The 20,641-nt window shown below is 47.0% G+C and overlaps 1 protein-coding gene across 5 annotated transcripts in view; it reads left to right on the top strand.

Moving 5' to 3' along the window:
- Positions 1 to 1,596: 1,596 nt before the first annotated feature.
- Positions 1,597 to 20,641, top strand: part of FRMPD4 (FERM and PDZ domain containing 4) — a 420,441-nt gene continuing 401,396 nt past the window's right edge. For all 5 annotated transcript variants that reach the window (XM_084869814.1, XM_084869812.1, XM_084869815.1 and 2 more), the window contains exon 1: positions 1,597 to 2,101. In XM_084869814.1, the coding sequence (XP_084725940.1) occupies positions 2,061 to 2,101 (41 nt within the window). In that variant the 5' untranslated portion in view covers positions 1,597 to 2,060. The remainder of the gene's footprint in view (positions 2,102 to 20,641) is intronic.

The following is a 20,641-nucleotide window of genomic DNA, read 5'->3' as shown; positions in this document are numbered from 1 at the left end:
TCTTCTAAAGCCACTTCTAAATAGACTCGCCCAGGCTGTGGTATTTTGTGGAAGAGCCACATTCAAGGGGCCAAAGAGCCACATGTGGCTCACAAGCTGCAGTTTGCCGACCACTGATCTAGAACATCGAGAATAGACTGTGGCATAAAAAGAAAAGAATGTTCGTTTTTAGCCATGCTGCCTTACTTTACATGACAGGGTTGCTATGAAACTCACATGCAAAGCGCTTAAAAACGAAAGGCAGCGCAGACCCAAACTATAATTATTCCCACAAACGTCAGGGGGTTCAAAGCCAAGGCCCCTCTCGCCTCGTGGAATCCTGTGTAGTAACCTCGTCCGTGCCATTGAACTCGTCTGCCTTTAAGAAGCTAAAGGAAAATGGATTCTGTTTCTTTTGAAAACAATGCGATCTCAATGCCCGAGTTTCCAATCATTTCAATTTTTCGGATGGCCACCGGTTTTTCTTTTTAATCGCTGAAAGCGATGCCTTTCGGAAAACAAAGTGGCAGTGGTGGGCCGGAATCCTGAAGCCTGGAGATGCAGGGACAGATGAGGACTCGGAGAACTTTAAGCCCATTTCCTCTTCCCTCAGTCCTCTGACAGCCAGCAGCCACTGGCCAGCTCCTCCAACATTTGGGGGCGGGATCCCCACGGGGCCTGCCATCAGGTGAGGGCTGCTGGGGGGGCTGGGGGAGAGAGGGGAGAGCACACACTTTGTGCGGCCATCTGACCTTCAGGGAGTCTGGGGAGAGGTTGGAAAGGATTTTGGCCAAGAGGCCTGGAGACTCCGACAGCAAGAACAGGAAAGGGGGGCCGGAGAAGCCTGCGCCCCGAGACAGACGGAGTTCCTGAAGAGGGGCAAGCCTCGGAGCCAATTATGTAAAAGCCCAGCCAGCTCCCCATGGCTGCAACTTGGAGTTTACTCTGCCTGAGGTGAGCATCACTGGTTGGGTTTGTTTTTCTGAGCAGGGTTTTGTTTTTCCTTCTCCCTTCCCCGCTGATGGCTCTGAGAGAGCCGCTGGCGTTGCCTGCCAGATCCCCATCTCCTCCCTTCTCCTCCCCGCGGCGGAGCCCCTGCCCATCCGCCGCCTTGCCAATGGCGCCCAGGACCCCCAGCTCCGCGCCCCTCTGAGCGGCAGCTGTGTGCCGCCGCCCCCAGATGCCTCCCCATCTTCTGCTCTCATTTCTCCGACGCTTCCCCACCGCTGCGGTCCAGACACACGTCCCCAGGCTGCCCAGCTGGCACGTCTCGCTCCGGCGGGTCCGGGGGGACCGGTGGGAACTCTGCGCTCCCCGCTGGAGCCCACTGCACTGGGCAGCTCCCACCACGGCCCCCCAACCGGCCGCCCGGCGCGGCCAGGCCCCCCCCCCCCCCATTCCCATCGCTAGTTCTGTTTGGGAAGCGAGCGGAGGCTCGGGCAACCTGCGGTCCTTGGCTCTCCTTTGCTTTGGGAAGGGGGGAGGGGGGCTTCGCCGTCCGGGTGGGGTGCCTGAGACCGTGCAATCTGACCTCCGATCTGGAGGCACACAACCCCTCCGCCCCCTCCGCGGCCGGGGTTGGGGGTGGAGCGGGCGGCAGCTGCAGTGCCGGGAGGGGTGCCTGTGTGCCAGGCTGGGCGCCGGCTCGGGCTGCGCTCCTTGGCTCCTTGGTGCACGGGGCAGCAGGGCCGGGCTGGGAGCAGTCACAGTGCCCCTCTCCCCCCCTCTCCCGGGCCTGGCTAGACGTGGAGCTGTCCTCTCCCCGCTCAATTCCCCCACCGCCGGGCTGGGGCGCTGGGGGCGCACGCAGGACCCGGCCGCTCTCCCCGCCCCTCGCCGCCTGCCGCCCACTCTCCAGTGAGTTTCCCCGCGGCGGGCGCCCACCGGTCCCGCCCGGGATGCACACGCAGCCCGCGGCCGGAGGGGGGTAGCAGCCACCGCCTCCCGGGCCCCCGGGCCTCCGCTGCCGCCAACGCCACTCCGGCCCGGGCGCCAAGGTCCCGCCGGCCATGGGGTTGCGGAGGCTGCCGGCCTGAGACGGGGCGTCGGAGCCGCGGCGCTCGGGGTTCCCGGCCGCCTGCATGGATGTCTTCAGCTTCGTGAAGATCGCCAAGCTCTCCAGGTAGGCGCCACGCCGGCTCCTCTGCGCCCGGGGCCGCAGGGGCGGGCAACTTGGGGCTCCTTGTGCCGATGTGGGGAGAAGCAAACACCGGGAGAGCAGTGGGGCTGGAGATCGGACCCAAACCGGCGGCCTGGGAGGGGGTGGGGAGGTGGAGGGGTGCTGCGTGCAACTTCTTGCTTGCTGGCTGTTGGGCTTGTGGCTCCGCGGGTGGGGAACACACGGGAACACGCGCCCCAGCACACCCCGGGGTTCGCGGCAGCCCGCTTTCCCACGGGAGACCCGCTGGCTCAGAGAAGATGCGTGTCCCAGCTCCTGCCAGGCAAAGCCCGGAGTCCTGAGGGCTTGGGGTCCCTGCGAGCCGATGGGACCACAAGTGGCCCTTTTCCCCAGTGCGGGATCAGACCCCGCACCCGGAAAACTCAGCGTGTGGGCTGCCCCGCTGTGCCCAGCAGTGACCTACATGCCGCATTCAAGGAGACGGAGACAAAGACCTTTGGCCTTTCTGTGGGCACCGGGCGTCCGAAGCCTTAACCGGTGGCAAAATGTGCTCGCATGTTGTTGGGGGGAAAGAAAAGTCGCACTCCAGGCAGAGGTCTCTGTAGGGAGAGGAACCAGCGATGGGTCCACATGTCGCCACCTCGTGTGCCGTGGGCAGAGCTGCCCCCTGAGCTTCCCCAGTCTTCCTGGAAGCCCAGGAGCTGGGTCTGGGCTCGGGCGGTGGGAACCGGGCCTGACCTGGGCGGGAAGTCTTAGAAGACCCTGCCCACCCTCTGTGCCTAGGTGCCCCAAAGGCTGGCCTGCGCCCCTGGCACTGCCACAGCCTCGGGGGCTAGGCAGCGGGGGGTTTTCCAGGGCCGGCTGAGCCTTGCTTGCAGGCTGGGGAGAATTATGTGAGGGTTCTCAGTGGCCATGGCATCAGGTGAGAATGAGAGCCTCAGCCAGCCAAGTGAGAAATGCGTGTTCACTTCGCTTAGCTAAGGACCCTTGGGCCGTGGGGCTAACATTCCGCCCCGGGGCTGCCTCTCACGGGTCTGGCCCCCCGGCTACAGGTCTTCATTTATTCTCGCCTGTCTCCACCTCCCTGTCTGCTCACACAGGTCAGACAGTCCTCATGCCACAGGCAGCCTTCCCGGGGAGTCAGCCGGGAGGGATGCGAGGTATACAGTGGGTGTGTAAACAGTGGGTGTGTAAACAGTGGGTGTGTAAACAGCCTGCCCTGGAGCAGCCCATCCAGAGTTGTTGCCTAGCAGATCAGACCACACGTGTGTCCAGGCGAGGGTGACTGGAGCAGGCAGACTGGTTTCGGGCCACTGTCCCCGAGGGACGTGGCTTCACACCTCCGTGGACTCTGTGCATGCTGCTGCCCATTGCTCACTGCTGCACAGCCGTCAGATCTCGGGCCGGGGGTGGGAAACGGCTGTGAGCAACAGTGTAGCGGTGGCCCGGTGCCATCTAGAGAAGTTCAACCAATAGTATGTTTTAAAGTGATCAAGTTCGATTTCCGTGGCCTCCACTGATAAACATGCTAAGATGAACAAACCATCGGGAGCCTGGATGTAGTCCTTAAACTCTGGAGCCTGGGAGGGAGCTGCTGGGTGTCAGCGGAAAACTCGTTTGACTGACTGAATTTTTGCAAAACCCCAGCCAGGCTGTATGTTGCTTTAAAGAGAGGCTGGGGTTTAGTAAATGGGTGTGAATGTCACTTTCTGTCCTTACGGGGTTGTGGACGGGGTGTTTATTTTACTCTAAAGTGAGACGCTGCTCATGCCCACTCCTGTGCCCATGAAGGACCCTTCCCGCCATAAGCATGTTCCTTTTGTTGCTCCAAGATCAGCTAGAGGGCCATCAGCATGCAGACTGGCATGTTCGCAGCTCCAGCCTTGATGGAATAGCCTCCTGTGTGAGATTTAGACACTGCAACAGAAATGAAGTTCTTTACTCAAAGGTGAAGTCGAAAAGTGCTTATGTGGCCGGATTTTGCAGATTTCCGAATGGATAATCTTCCTAAAGGATTTAGCTCTGATCCACGTAGCTACTTGAGTGCTTAAAATTCTCGGGGCTCAGAGATGAACAAACACAGCTCTCCCAGGCCTTCACCTTGAGTTTCTAAATGTTCATTCGGACAGCATTCGCTGCAGAAAGCGTGCCTGGTATTTGCTAAATGCCTGTCTGTGAGGAAACAGGGTGGCAATGACAAGAATTTCAAGGAAATATCAATCCACGCTGGCATTAATAATAAGCCGTTATAGTTTAACTTTTAAAAGGTTCTGCATTTGACCACACATGCCCAGAATCTGTGCCCTTTTACTCATGGGAAAATTTGGAGTTCAGATTGGACCCAGTCCCGTCTGATGATCCTCGTTTGAAAAAACGCTGCCAAGCACTGGCCCGGTTGGCAAGTTGCGACCCTTTACGGCATCTCTTTGAGCGGTGCCCCTTGAGTGCATGCATCCTGGGTGGCGCCGTGTGACAGGAATCTACCGAGAGATGTTTATTTCTTGTTCTTTTAATTTCCCTATTCAACCGCTGGATAGTTTACATGTCGTCTTACTGCGTGGTTTCCTTGGTAACAGTTATATATCACTTGCCATCCCTGTAGATGAGAGCATCACAGATGATTGGCTCATCGGCCCCTGATAGTATTCAGATAGGCAGCTGTTTGGATGGGTGCTGTTCTCTGTGTGGGCTATTTGGTTTGTAAAGCAGACGCAGACTCTGAAGTGTTTACAGAAGTCTCCGGCTTGGGAGAATGGCATAGGTTGATGCCCCTTCACCGAGGGGAAGGGATGAGAACCCCAGAACTCCCGGGGTGTTATTAAACTTAGCAGTGTGCTTGGGGAGCCGATAGCACGATTTCCTTTCTCTTCCTGAAGCACAAAGCTGAGAGCTTTGAGATGATTGGGTCTATTATTAATAGGAAGATCCCTTCTTGTAGTTATAAGTGGATTTGGGAGCTGCTTTACTAGTTGGAGTTTTATGGAGTATTCTGTGGCATATAGCAGTCACTAGCATTCGTAATGATAAAGTGCCAATTTAGTTACAGGCATCATGCATTGGAGGAGGAATAAGATTATATATGCATTTATAGTTTCCTCAGATGTTAGTGTGTATAAGATCTATTCAGAGGTCACAAAGCTATTTTTTACCTCGACCCTGTTCAGAATTTCCTATTTCCCAGGCAAAGGGGAAGTTGAAGAAGCAACATGCAAGGTCAGACTTTCCCCATCTCCCTTCTTACCCAAGTAATTGCCTTCACCTGGCTGATAACGGGCATTCTGGAGGCGGGCGGAGAAAAACTCGCCAAGACTCTGCATTTGAACTTGATGAACAATGCTGCTTGCTCCCTGTCGGAGCCCTTTCTGAGTTCTGCTGATTTTCCTGACTGTCAGGAGGTGAAGTGATGAACAGTTTCATAACAGGACTAGATTTCTGTTTTAGGAATATTTAACTCTACTTGCCCAGGACTTGCTAGTTTGCAGCTGTGAGAGTCTAGTCGCTAGCAGTTTCAGGGGAGAGATTGCTAGCACAGGCTGTGTACCCTTTCAAGTACCTCTCTTTCTCTTTCTCTGTGTGTCTCTCTCTCTGTCTCTCTCAAGTGAATTTCGACTTCTTGCTCTCAGAATTGATATAGATTTCAGCTGCAGTGAAACTTACTTATACTTTAAAAGCATAACCTGGAAATTCTAACTTTCTATTTATGGATCTTCCAACTATTCATATTCTCTCTCTCTCTCTCCCTCCCTCCCTCCCTCCCTCCCTCCCTCCCTCCCTCTCAACTTGATTACTATTTCATTTGGAGTTTGCCATGGAAGTTTAGCTGTGAGGGAATATACATTACTGGTGAAATAGAAAAGTATCTTTAAGGAATAGACTTAAAAATCATTGATTTTGCCCTAGCTAGTTTGGCTTAATGGATATAGCATCAGTCTGTGGATCAAAGGGTCCCAGGTTCAATTCCAGTCAAGGGCCCCCTACTGGGGATCAAGCTGAATCAAACCATGACCTGCTGGTTCATGGGTTGATGCTCAACCATAGAGCCACACTGGCCAGGCAATTAAAAAATATGTTTGTTTGTGTTTTTTTTTGTGTTTTTTTTTTTTTTGTTTTTTTTTTTTTAAAGAAACTAGGTGTTTGATTGGGTCTTTCTAGGCCAAGGTTGAAGCCTGTAAGGTTGATACAAGAAAGGGCTCAGAGGAGCTTAGCTAGAGTGTGGTTATGGAGAGAAACCTTTTCAACATATGTCACACTTAGCATTTAAAGAATATATATATTTTTATTGATTTCAGAGAGGAAGAGAGAGGAAGAGAGGAATAGAAACATTAATGATGAGGGAGAATCGTTGATCAACTGCCTCCTGCACGCCGAGCCCGAAGTCCTGACTGGGAATGGAACCGTGACCTCCTGGTTCATAGGTTGACGCTCAGCCACTGAGCCATGACGGCTAGGCAAATTTAGCATATTAAGTACATGAATTCATCAGTGTACATTCACAATTCACATAGACCTTAATTTACTTCAACCTCTGACCTCACATCCTTTAGTGAACTTTGGGACACTGGCAACTGGGAGTGAATATATCGTCCTGCTGTATTTGTTGCGCTGGGGACAATTTTGCATGCTGGTTTTTTGGTCACTAAAGCAGGGTGCTTTCTTTCGGCTAGAGAGTGACCTGCAGAGTGATACTTTCCTTCCGTAGGCCTTTAGCCTGCCAGTTGCCATCACGGATGGAAAAAGAATCAGCCACAGCGCTTGCACAGCCTCAACCGACGTGTGCCGGGGAGCTGATCAGCCCACGGGAGATCGCTGGCTATTTCCTTACAGTACACTTGAGCCTTCTGGTCCTCGTGGCTGATGACCTTCATTCATCTTTTTCCCAATGGAAAGAAAACCAGCTAAGTGCGTCTGGTTGTAGGCACAGGGCTTTAGGTGGGCTGCATCCATCTGGCGTTGAGTTGAACCCAACTTTTGCATGGTATGAGATCCATGCCAGGGAAAACTATCCACTCTCTTTGGTTGCTCCAGCGAAAACACAGGGCAGGAATGCCGCCTCCCTTCTGAGCCATTTAGGTCATTCTGTACTTCAGCTGTGAAAATTATCTCAAAGAAATCTAAGCCTTCGTTTTAGATAACAAAGTTAGCATGCCCATTTTTTTCCTGGCAACGAGATGAGAAGGGTTTTCTGCCTCCCCTCTCAGAGAAATATATTTTCAAGAATGGTTTGCAGCGCTTGGAACACGACAGATACTCTGTACTAGATAGAGGGCCGAGCCATAAACAAGCCATTCCGATTCTTCTTGTGGATAAATGGTCATTATTTGTTTCGCTGAACAATGACCATGATCCGTAACTCAGGAATGGAAAGGGCTATGCCAGTTCAAAGTCAATGGCCTGCTTTTGGACTGGGTCTCAGATAATAGATTTTTATTCTGTTTAGACATTCGAAGCATGACTTTTTTCCCCCTACAATGGTTGGTTAAAAGTAATCAACTTGGACTTCTAAGAAATCTGTGTTTTACTACTATTAGCTCAAGCAAAATTATGATTACGCTCTAATGGGTTTTTTAAATGTCAGCAAGCTTCCATTTGAGGAAGTCCTTTATGAATGATAGGAAAAGACTATCATTTTTCTGAAAGAAATGTTTCTCGAGTCTGAAAAGAAAAAGCAATTGCCCTGCAATTATAATTTACTATTGGGCTTTCATGTTCATCTGGGTTGTTTTTCAGATATCTCATAAATTCTGTGAAATTTGCTTAATTTGAGAATCAGCACATGGTAATTAACTGGCAGAGATGAGCTTTAAAGCAAACAGGAGGCCAGTGTGCTTAAAATCTATGTGAACTTCGCCCAGTTAATGTAGGCAAGAGTGTATTTATATACAGAATTTTTAAAATATATTTTATTAAATTTTTATAGGGAGGAAGGGAGAGGGATAGAGAGTTAGAAACATGGATGAGAGAGAAACATCTATCAGCTGCCTCCTGCACACCTCCTACTGGGGATGTGCCCGCAACCAAGGTACATGCCCTTGACAGGAATCGAACTTGGGAACCTTGAGTCTGCAAGCCGACACTCTATTCACTGAGCCAAACCAGCTAGGGCTATATACAGTATTTAAGAGGTAAGAGTGTTTAACTGGTTGAAGATGAGAGCCTGAAACCACCTGGCTTATTTGAGACTGTTCTTTATGGGGGTCAGTCATCCCACCATTGCAGTTGTTTGTTTGTTTTTTAAATATATTTTTATTGATTTCAGAGAGGAAGGGAGAGGGAGAGGGAGAGATAGAAACATCAATGATGAGAGAGGATTATTGATTGGCTGCCTCCTGCATGCCCCCTACTGGGGATGAAGCCTGCAACCCACACATGTGCCCTGACTGGGAATTGAACCTTGACCTCCTGCCTGGTTCATGGGAGGATGCTCAACCACTGAGCCACACCGGGCAGGCTCTACTACTGGTATTTTAAATAAAGTTTTATCAAAACACAGCCATGCTTATTTGTTTACATATTGTCTGGCTGCTTTCGCAGAGTTCAATACTGTAGTAGTGTCACAACCTCTGAGCCTTTTACGCATACCCTTCATTTTGTCTAGAACAATCTTTATCTTGACCCCCTTTTATCTGGGAAAATCCTGTTTGTCTTTCGTGTCTCAAAAGGTAAACTAAGCTTGGTCCATGGAGCCTTCTCTAACTCCCTAATCCTGGCTTAAGTGGCTCAACTAATAGCTCCTGTTAGTTAAGCTTTAGTACATTATCCCCTAGATTCCTGGTGGCTTATTTCCTTTTTTTAAAATTTATTTATATATATATATTTTATTGAATTTTTACAAAGAGGAAGAAAAAGGGATAGAGAGCCAGAAACATTGATGAGAGAGAAACATCAACCAGCTGCCTCCTGCACACTCCCTACTAGGGATGTGCCTGCAACCAAGGTACATGCCCTTGACCAGAATTGAACCTGGAACCCTTCAGTCCACAGGCCAATGCTCTATCCACTGAGCCAAACTGGTTAGGGCTGGTGGCTTATTTCTTGCTCTCTTGGAGCCCCACCCAGGGAGGGAGGGAGCTTTGTTGTGAACCTGGAAGATGAGGGCACTCGTTCCTTCACTGTGAGATTCAGCTGACAGATGAGGGCAAAGGAATGGGGGTGATAGGGTGGAGGCTCAGAAGGCCCATCACTGGAACCGAAGTGCATCTTTCTACCCATGCCCCATTAACCAGCACCGGGGCCGCAACTAGCTGCAAAGGAGGCTGGGAAATTCAGTCCAGCTGTGTACCCAGTCTGCTGGGTGGCGCGTGCCCTACATTTGTCATCATATTTATTCACCATGTGGTAGAGGGTGTTTTTTCCCCAATTCATAAACCTTCCCTGTATCGATACCTTTTCAGTGTGACATTACAGTTCCTCCTGCTTTGGCCAACAGAATGTGGCTATGAGTCAGAGAGTTCAGAATGTGGGTATGAGCCAGGTGGTGTGCATTTTTTGTTTATTTCTAACATTGTTACATATGAAGAGTTGCCTGTGTTAGCCTGCTGGTACCAAAGCTGGATTCACACAGCACAGCATCAACCTGTGAACCTGCAGCATGCAAACACATGCTTGTTGTTGAACGTCGCTGAGCTGGGGGGCTGTTTGTTACTCAGCATTATTAGGGCCATTGTGGACTGCTACATGTTGCATTAAGGTTGAGTCCAGTTTGGGACTGTGTCTCATTTATGAGCTCTCTGAGGGCAACCTCCTTGTTTCAGAGTAGATGTTGAATATTGATGAATTGTGAATGAATTGGAGTGACACCACACAGCAATGCACGTGGCAGATATTGATAATCGCAATCAGCTTGCTTCCGTACTCCATTGAACAGCTTGAACTGCTCCTGAGCTAGAGGATCTCTGGCCAGTGCTTGTTCGTTGTGCCCACTGGACACTGGAAGCAAAGGACTGCCTACCCCTGGTGCCTAGGACCCAGCACTGCATCAGCCCAGATCCTCCCAGACTCACATTTTTTTCCTTTCCTGTCCTTCTAGTCCTGAAAATCCCAGTTCGCTCCGATTATGCACATTGTTTGCTACTGCCAGGAGAGGATTACAGATAATCTTTCTAACATACTTAACTATGTGTGTACTTCAATGTGTTATTAAAGAACCCATGGTTAGGGTACCGCACATGCAGTATACTGGGCAAAGGAAATGAAGAACTAAAGGGCAAGCACCAAGGTTGCAGGTTCGATCCCTGGCCCTGGTTGGGGCATGCTCAGGAGGCAACTAATTGATGCGTCTCTCTCACATCAATGTTTCTCTGTCTCTCCCCTTCCCTTCCACTTTATGTAAAAATCAATGGGAAAATGTCCTCAGATGAGGATTAACAAAAACAAAACACCCTAGAAAGTAGAAAACTCACTATACTAAATGAAAGATATTGTCTTGCTAACGTGCACATACTTGCCCTAGAGTTTGTTTTTATATTGCTCTTTTAAAATAGCACACTAGATGAGCAAATTCTAAGAAATTGGTCCATGAAAATTTTGCTTTAAAAATGAATGTGAAATACAGTAACACTGTGGGGGGAAAGAAGAAGGAAATGCTCTGAGATGATGTAGAATATATTTTTAAAGTGAAATAGCAAGAGACAAAACTGTGTAAAAAGAAAAGAAGGTTATATATATAGTCTTGTGTTTACACGACGATGACTGGAAGGCTCACGAATCAAGCAGCAGTGTTTAAGGCTATACAGTGGGAGTACAAGTGGTTATGTGTTGAGAGGAACCGGGTAGATAGAGCGTATGGATGGGCCCCCATCCTCACTTTATGTTTTATTTTATTTTGATTTTTGAAGCCTAGGAATATGTATTAATAAATAGATTTGAATTTCAGAAGAGTGATGGGATACCCACATTAATTCAGGGTCCAAATAACAATAGCAACTGGTTATTAACATGTTTGTTCTGACTATAAAAGTAAGATAAATTTATTGCACTGTTTTGAGAATATACAATGTATGAAGAATATAGAAACTAGAAGCCCAGTGCATAAATTCGTGCACAGGTGGGGTCCCTAGGCCTGGCCAGCCATCAGGGCAGATTGAGGCTGGGCTGATCGGGGCCAGGCTGATGAGAGCCTACCGGCTGGGTGGAGGAACCAGAGAAGGTTGGCCGGTCACAGGAGTTTGGCTGTGGGAGCACACTGACCACCAGGAGGAAGCTCCTGCATTGAGCGTCTGCCCCTTGGTGGTCAGTGCACGTCATAGCAACTGGTCGACCAGTTGTTCTGGTCGTTCCGTCGTAAAGTTCGCTTAGGCTTTTACACATATAGATTTTAGAAATTCTACCAGCCAGATATAATCTCTGCTATCTCTCCATTTTCTGTAATCTTTCTGTTTTGCATATCATAGACACATAATTGTATGCTTAAATTTTTACAAACCACTATATTCCTGTACCATTAAAAATTCTTTATACATATAAAATAAACAGCTGCATTTAACACAGTTTTCTGAATGACTTCCTATGCAATTAACATTTAGGTCATTTCCATTGTTTTGCATTGAATGATAATGTGATGACTATATTTACAAGGAAGTCTTTCGGTTTCATGGGCATATTTTTTAATGACAATAATAGCATACTGAATATTTCAAAACTCATTACTCAGAAGGTGGTTTGAGATGCCATGAAAATGATATTCAAATTTTATGCTAAAACTGGGCATTCTAGTTCCTCAAAGGCATTGAAGTTGACAAGCAGCATTTGTCATGGAAGTCAATCACAGGGCCAGACTCCAAGCAGCTGGTGATGGCAAATCTTGAGGGGTGGCATGGGAACATCAGGTGGATTTTTAGCACCTCAAACCATGGTGATCTATGTCCCTGTAATGGGAAAATTATGTGATATTCCTGCTAAATTGAATTATATTTCTAAACTTTCATCATTTTTGCATAGTATTAGTAAATTTTAAGGAGCACTTCAATGTGAAACGAGATAAAAATAACATGAAACACTACACAGCTGTAAAAAATAAAGAACAAAGGCTCACTCCTTGCCATGATATAGAACAGTGGTCGGCAAACTCATTAGTCAACAGAGCCAAATATCAACAGTACAGTGATTGAAATTTCCTTTGAGAGCCACATTGTTTTAAACTTAAACTTCTTCTAACGCCACTTCTTCAAAATACTCACCCAGGACACGGTATTTTGTCCAAGAGCCACACTCAAGGGGCCAAAGAGCCGCATGTGGCTTGCGAGCCACAATTTGCTGACCACTGATATAGAAGCATGGAACCGTGACCTCCTGGTTCATTAGTCGACGCTCAACCACTGAGCCACTGCGGCCAGACACCCCTAAGTTTTTCTATCTGAATCAGGCTTTCTCTAATAGGAATATAAACAGAGAAATATAGTTTTCTTTTGTTCCCCACCCCTACTGCCAAACAAATGCATAGAAGTTTTTTAAGCTTGCATTTTATTCATTTTTGGTAGCAACCCTAAAAGTCTTATCCTCTGAGAAGTTTCCATTCATTAAAGGGAGCAACTTGGTTTTCTTTTGAGAACCACATGCTGGAGATACACTGATGGATGCTTCCTTGGACTGGAATTGGATTCTGATGCCAGCAGTCCATAATTTGGCCTTCCGGTTGAGCTCACGTTGACAGGCTGAAGAATAGAGTGCTACTTAACTAAGTTGCTGAAACGTGTGCAGGAGGTTAAAATGTGCCTAATTCTTCCCCACTTGTTGGTTAATCCTTTTTTTTGTCTCACACCAGTGCTGATGTGGTCCTGTGTGACTCCACAGACTTCCATTTATCCAGACTACAGTGATGTGGTTAATCATGTAGTCTAGCTCTTATAGGAATATGTTAACATGCTTAAATGCAGTTTTTATTGATTTCAGGGAGGAAGGGAGAGGGACAGAGAGATAGAAACATCAATGATGAGAAAGAATCATCTATTAGCTGCCCCCCCCTCCATGTACCTCACACTGGGGATCGAGCCCCCAACCTGGGCATATACCCCAACCGGGAATCATACCTCGACTTCCTGGTTCATAGGTCAGTGCTCAACCACTGAACTACTCCAGCTGTACTATATGTTAATATCTTTTAAAATATATATTTTTGTTGATTTCTAAGAGGAAGGGAGAGGGGGAGAGAGAGAGATCCATCAATGATATGAAACATTAATCTGCTGCCTCCGGCATGCCCCCTATAGGAGATTGAGCCTGAAACCTGGGCATGTGCCCTTGACAGGAATCAAACCTGGGAACCTTTAGTCAGCAGGCCAACGCTCTATCAACTGAGTCAAACCAATTAGGGCTATGTTAATATTTTTTAAAACATCTGAGCACAAGAAGATACATGCATCAAACAATACAGGGCATAATTCAGAGTTTCACTGCTGACCTTGAAGTCATATGAAAGTTTTCCCTGTGTCATAGGTCGGGGTCAGGAGTAGGCACACTGTGGCCTGTGGGCCAATATCAGCCTGTTGGCTATGTTTCTAGAAAGCTAAGAGTGATCTTTCCATTTGTATATCAGTCCCCCAAATCAAAAGAATAATATTTCATGACACATGAAAGTAATAGGAAATTCAAAAATAAGTTTATACAGATAAAGTTTTATTGGCAAAGCCCACCCATTATGCATTGTTTGTGACTCCTTTCTCTGTACAAATGGGAGACCAGGTAGCCCACAAAGGTAAAATATCTGCCCCCCCCCAGGTGGTTTGATAACCCCAGTCCAATGTCACCAAATATCATCCAGTGATCCTTGATGGAAAGAGATTACAAATGAGTCTGTGGATTCAGATTTAAATATATAAATATGTTTATGTTTTTGGATTTCCAAAATTGTGCATAAATGGACATTTCGTACTTAGCAAGGATTCTCTTTCCTCTAAATGTACCCACTGTGAACCATTGTTGCTCTTCGCAAATAGATTTTAAACAACTTGACTAGGAATTATGTTGTAAATGTTTATATTCTTCTGTGCTCGCTGTCTTCGCCATAAAGATGTAATAACGCGCACTCGCTGTGCAGTAACAGGTTCACAGCAAAAGGCTGATGCACTGCCTCACCTCTGTAACTTGTTGCTCTGCTTGAGTGGGGTGCTTGGATGGAAGCATGGGAACCACACTGGGAATGCTGGATTCAGATGATAGAAGAGATGGAACAGGAGGTGGTCCCTGGGCCAGGTACAAGGGTATGTCTCAGTCCTGGGGAGAGGACGGCAAAACGCCACTCCATCCCTAAGTGGCTCAATGGATAGAGCGTCGGCCTGACGACTGAAGAGTCCCAGGTTCGATTCCAGTCAAAGGTACATTCCTGGGTTGAGGGCTCAATCCACAGTAAGGGGTGTGAGGAGGCAGCTGATCCATGATTCTCCCTCATCACTGATGTTTCTCTCTCTGTCTCCCCCTCTCCCTTCCTCTCTGAAATCAATAAAAATAATATATTTTTAAAAAGTAACATATATAGTCCGGCTGGAGTAGCTCAGTGGTTGAGTGTTGACCTATGAACCAGGAGGTTATGGTTCAATTCCCAGTCAGGGCACATGCCTGGGTTGTGGGCTCAATCCTCAGTAGGTAGCATGCAGGAGGCAGCTGATCCATGATTCTCACTCTTCACTGATATTTCTCTCTCTCTCTCTCTGAAATCAATAAAAACATATTTTAAAAAAGAAAAAAGTGGTATCTAGTTAAATGTTGTTAAGCATTATTATCTGACTATATGGTTGTATTAAATTTTGTTGACCCACTCCCCCCCCCACCCCCCACCCCCCCCCAGCCAAAAGAGCCTGCTCTGTAGAGCAGAGATTTGCTCATTGGCTCTCCAGAAAGGGAAGGGTACATGGACTCATTTACCAGCTGAAGGTAGGGGGTGCCCTGTTGGGTAACAGCTCACAGCGGGGAATTTCCACGCATGAGCAGTGTGCTCTCCGTGCTCCGTAGGCTGCAGGCCTGCAGTTCACGAGCCCTGATAGGGTCTCTTCCTTCCATGCTGCTCTGGAATGAGCAAATGATTTCTAACAAAAGTGTATTAATCATGTGAGTGAAAGTGAGTTTCAAAAGATGATTATAAACAATTAAGTAACTTGAAATTAATTTTCTTGGTGCTTATAAGTCCAATGAGTTTATTAGCAACCTTTGTTTGGCTGTCATTGACAAGGAATGTACAATTGTGCGTTTCTTATTTCTAACCATTTTCTCATTGGTTGAGTATGGTGTAATATTCATAATGAAAATGACTGCTATGCTTTTTTTGTATACCTATAGCCATAATCGCATTAAATGAAGACTGGAGAATCCATATGAAATAATACTAAGTATCCCCATGAATGGGCAGGCGGAGATTCTTACATGTTAAACCTGATGTTTGATGCTTGTCTGGAGTATTTTAGCATTCTGATGTTTTTAAAACCAAAACCCTCAGGAAGAAATGTATTTACCCTGTACACACATACACCACACACACACACACACACACACACACACACACACACACACACACACGGAACCAAAGCAGAAGTTGCACAGAATAAGATTGAGTTGGATACAGTTGGCTTCTGTTCTGCTTTCTCGTTTTTTCATTCTGCATTCCCGCTGCCTGGGTCCTGGCTGCGCTGTGCTGAAGTAGTTCCTGCTCCCTCCCGCCGCCGCCAAATAGATTGCAGTCTGAAAAACACCAGGGTTGTGAATGTGTGATTTCTCCCCTCTCCTGGGACCCTTTCCTCTTCTTGGTACATTAGTTCTCTTCCTCTGGGCACTTGTCCTTCCCCACGCTGCCCATCATACACCTGAGTGGCTGCTGATCACTGGCCCTCTGAGCCAGGCTGAGCCAATAAGAGCTTTGCCCAGAGATTTTCTTGTTTTTAACTTGAGTCTGCAAAGAGGGGCTTTGTTCCTCTATGGTAACAGCCTTTAAGAATGCAAGCCCAGCACTAGCCTGTTTGGCTCAGTAGATAGAGCATCAGTCTGTGCACTGAAAGGTTCCGGGTTCAATTCCGGTCAATGGCAGGTACCTCAGTTGCAGGCTCCTATCCGGCCTGGGTCCTGGTCCGGGCTCATGCAGGAGGCAACCAGTCAATGTGTTTCTCTCACATCGGTGTTTCTCTCTGTCTTTCCTTCTCTCTTTCGCTCTATCCAAAAATTAATGGAAAAATATCTTCAGGTCATGATTATAAAAAACAAAGAACATTGTAAGAATCTAATAAAAATGTTAGCACAATTTTTACAAGTTGAGTGGTTAACAAGTATGTAAAATACACACGTCACTTTGCCTTGGTAAACCTGAAGTTGGCTTGCGGAGGGGGCATTGGCAGGGTTGTAGCTTGCTTGTTCCTGCAGAGGGAGGAGGGTGATGTGCAGTCCGAGGGGTGTGTGTACAGCAGGTGTGGATGGCTGTGACTGAACACATGCTGTAAACGGGGGACCTTGCTCTAGCCGCCAAAGACTCCCGGGTCCTTATCAGGGCACATGCCTGGGTTGCAGGCTTGATCACCGCAGTAGGGTCGTGCAGGAGGCAACCAATCAGTTAAGGGCACGTACCTGGGTTGCAGGCTCCTCCCTGGCTTGGGCCCTGGCCAGGAGGCAGGCAGTTGATGTGTTTCTCTCACATCGATTTCTCTCTCAGTCTCTTCCTCTCTCTCCCAAGCTCCCTAAAAATCAATGGGAAAATATTCTCAGGGAAGGATTACCACCAACAAACGAACAAACAAAACTGCAGGACCTGTAGCCTGTAGATAAGGAGATTGTGTGTGTGTTTGTGTGTGTGTGTGTGTGTGTGTGTGTGTGTGTGTGTATACATACATATTCTGTGTATTCCTGAGCAAAGTTTTCAGTTGGATGCAGTTTTCTGAGTTCATAGTGCTTCTCCTGGACAGAATTTGCATCAGCTAACAATAAATGTGCATTGTACACAAATCGTTCCCTGATGAACCCATCACATGGACATGCACATTGGCAAAACCAGTGCCACAGCCACTGACCATAGCAGCATGGCACAGGCAGACACTAAGTGGGTGCCAGTCATTGCAGTCAGGTTCCAATGACCAGATGTCCTCTCATACATGGAGATTTCTGCAGAATGATATGCCCACCAGCATTCTCCAACCACGTAGCTTGCTTCTCGGTCCTCATAAGCCCACTCCAATGTGGAGCCCATCGCTGCTGGAGGAACATGCTCATTTCTTCCACTGTTCTGTGTGGTCCTCGCCATTCTCTTTAGAGCACATGTGTCAAACACAAGGCCCGCGGGCCAAATCCAGCCCGCCAGGCCTTGCAATGTGGCCCGCACCGCGCTGTCATCACTGCACTCCGCTGTCAGTTTATGACATTGTCAGTTTATGACTGTTCAGTAAACCATTCGGCCCGTGATTTAGGCTGGATTTTAGATTTTGGCCCCTTCTCTGATTGAGTTCGACACCCCTACTTTAGAGGAACAATTTCTCCGCATTGAATTGGCACGACTTCCAGAAGCCTAACTCTTAACGGGTTCTCTGCAGCTCTGGTTCTCTTCCATCTGCATCAGTGGTTCTTCTTCTGGCCATGCCTCCCATCAGCATCTCTAAAATCCTGGTGCCACCCCCCTCCGTGACACAGAATTCTTATTCTTCACAAAGGGACCCCCAGTCACGTGGAGGATCCTAAAAGGCTGTTCACCTGGTCTACACACGCTTCCAGAGAACACGGCATCCATGAGAGAGAAAAATCAAAGGACGGAAGGACAGTGGAAGTCCTGAGGAAGAAATCACTAAGACATGGTTAAAAAAAAAAAATAATAATAATAATATGAAGTGATATGAAAAAATAGTGAATAAAGTTCCAAAACATATCATAGAGAACTGAAATGCATAAATATGTCACAATATATGTGTATGTACTGTACATGAGGCCCCTAGGACCATAAGAAATGCACAGAATTCACTGTGAATACCTCATTCTCGAATTGCCCCCCTTAAACATCAAACTGCCCCCCTGTGGAATGTGCCCACGCTGGGAACCACTGCTCTACATGAAGGCTGTTCTCTTTTTTACTGATACCGCTTTAAGACACAATTATCTTTGAAAGGAAGGCAGGAGGGAATCACACTCTTTAGAACACCCCCGTGTCTACAATAAACGACCATTTCTAGCACAAAATAGGTCACTTTCCATGGCATTCTTTGTATTCACCGCACAGTGATTTTCATGGTCTATGGTCCAATAAAGAGGACTGGTAACAGCAGGTGCTTTGGTATTGCTAATCGCCAGTGATGTCATTAGAAATGCTGATGTTCGTTTTAATAGAAGCATTGCTAATATTCTCAGTGTAATATTGTTACTTAGTTCTGCAGTTTTAAAATCAAGAAGCTACTTTTTGTTATTTATATTAGTAATTATTTTGCTACTTCCCAAGCCTAATGGTTGAAATACTCCCAACTGCTACCCCTTCCTCCTGCCCCTTCACCTCCTCCTGCCACTGCTGCTGCTATTATCCAGGTGGGATTGTTGTGTCCCGGGCACTTCGATGACAAACAGCAGCTTCACAACCAGGTGGATAGGTTCTGTGATTCCCATTTTGCTGAGGAGGACACTGAGGGTCAGAGAGGATGAGTAACTAACTTGCCCAAGGAACAAGCCCTACGTAACCACTATGTATTCTGCAGAAACCAATGCCACTGGCTGTGCTGTCATCACTGCTTTCCTATGACCACATGGTGCTGCCTTTGTTTTTTTAAAATATGTTTTTATTGATTTCAGAGAGGGAGAGAGAGAGAGAGAAACATCGATGATGAGAGAAAATCACTGATTGGCTGCCTCCTGCATGCCCCTGACTGCGATCAAGCCCGCAACCCAGGCATTTGCCCTGATCAGGACTCGAACTGTCAACCACTGAGCCATGCCCGCCAGGCTGGAGCTGCCTTTTCAAACAATAATATTATCTCTGAATAGAGAACACACACTGAGTGGCCAGATTATTATGATCTCTGAACGCATAATCATCTGGCCACTCAGTATGTATGTGTGTGTATATATATATATATATATATATATATATATATATATATATATATATATATATATATTAGAGGCCCAGTGCATGAGTGGGGTCCGGCCAGCCTGGCCAGGGGGAGGGGACATAGGCAGTTGGCCCACCTGCCTGCTGGTTGAACTCCTGGTCAAGGAGATAGTTTGCATATTAGCCTTTTATTATATAGGATAGACACTGAGTGGCCAGATTATTATGCGTTCAGAGATCATCATCATCTGGCCACTCAGTATATTCCTTGTTGTGTTTTCTATATTTCCAGAAGTATAGAACCAAACACTAATGATTTCCTTTCCAACAGTATTTGTAGTAATGACAGTGGATTTTTCCCTCTCTCTGAGAGAAGAGTGATTTTTATGATCTCTCCTGAAGGAAGGAGAGCATTCAGGCATTCCAAAAATTCCCAGGAACCTTCCCTCCGGATAACCATCCCATTAGCTACCCCCATCCTTCTGTTAAGCCTACTCTAGCTCCCTTTGCGCATTTTGTTTCTGGATTAAATGCATGCAGTCTACTCAAAAGTGCAATAGCTGTCACGCGGCGGCAGAGAATATAAAGAAGGCTGCCTTGTGGAAATTGCCGGTGAAACTGATGATTTTCTTCCAGAAAGAATGGTTGCAGCACCTGATTATGAATTCTCAGTGGCACGTCTCATTAACTCTAAGGTGGGGACAGGTTTCTCAGACTGAGCACTGTTTATCCTGGTGGGGACAGTGTGGAACTCAGAATGAATTTGGTGGCGTTGTGTGGTCCATGTTGGGCACGACCATATCAAGCCCAGGAAAGCTGCTGGTGGTTTCTTAGAAGAAGACAAAGAACCTCCTGGGGATGGAGGCCTTGGAATGACTGCAATGCCTTCTCCTTGGAGCTGATGTGGTTTTGTGAGGCATGGTGGTTGGTAGACCAGATTCTTCACTCAGATTGCGATAGTGAATTGAATCTAGACCAGTGGTTCTCAACCTTCCTAATGCTGTGGCCCTTTAACTACAGTTCCTCATGTGGTGGTGACCCCCAACCATAACATTATTTTCGTTGTTACTTCATAACTGTCATTTTGCTACTGTTATGAATTGTGATGTAAATATCTGTTTTTCAATCGTCTTAGGTGATCCCTGTGAAAGGGTCATTTGACTCCCAAAGGGGTTGTGACCCATAGGTTGAGAACCGCTGCTGTAGAGCCTAAGACCATTGGAAAACACAGATATTTACATTACGATTCATTAACAGTAGCAAAATGACAGTTATGAAGTAACACCAAAGATAATGTTATGGTTGGGGGATCACCACAACACGAGGAACTGTATTAAAGGGTCACAGCTTTAGGAAGATTGAGAACCACTGATCTAGACCATACCATAAGCAGATGCTTTTTTTTTTTTTTGATGAGTTGCTTCCTGTTTATCATTTTCTTTACTTTTCTAATATATTTTTATTGATTTCAAAGAGGAATGGAGATGGGGAGAGAGATAGAATCATCAATGATGAGAGAGAATCATGGATTGGCTGCCTCCTGCACACCTCCT

This window comes from Pipistrellus hanaki, assembly GCF_964339955.1.
Source record: "Pipistrellus hanaki genome assembly, chromosome: X".
In the NCBI taxonomy this organism is placed as follows: Eukaryota; Metazoa; Chordata; class Mammalia; order Chiroptera; family Vespertilionidae; genus Pipistrellus; species Pipistrellus hanaki.
Note: the sequence above shows the minus strand (reverse complement) of the source record. Positions and strands in the feature narration are given on the sequence as shown.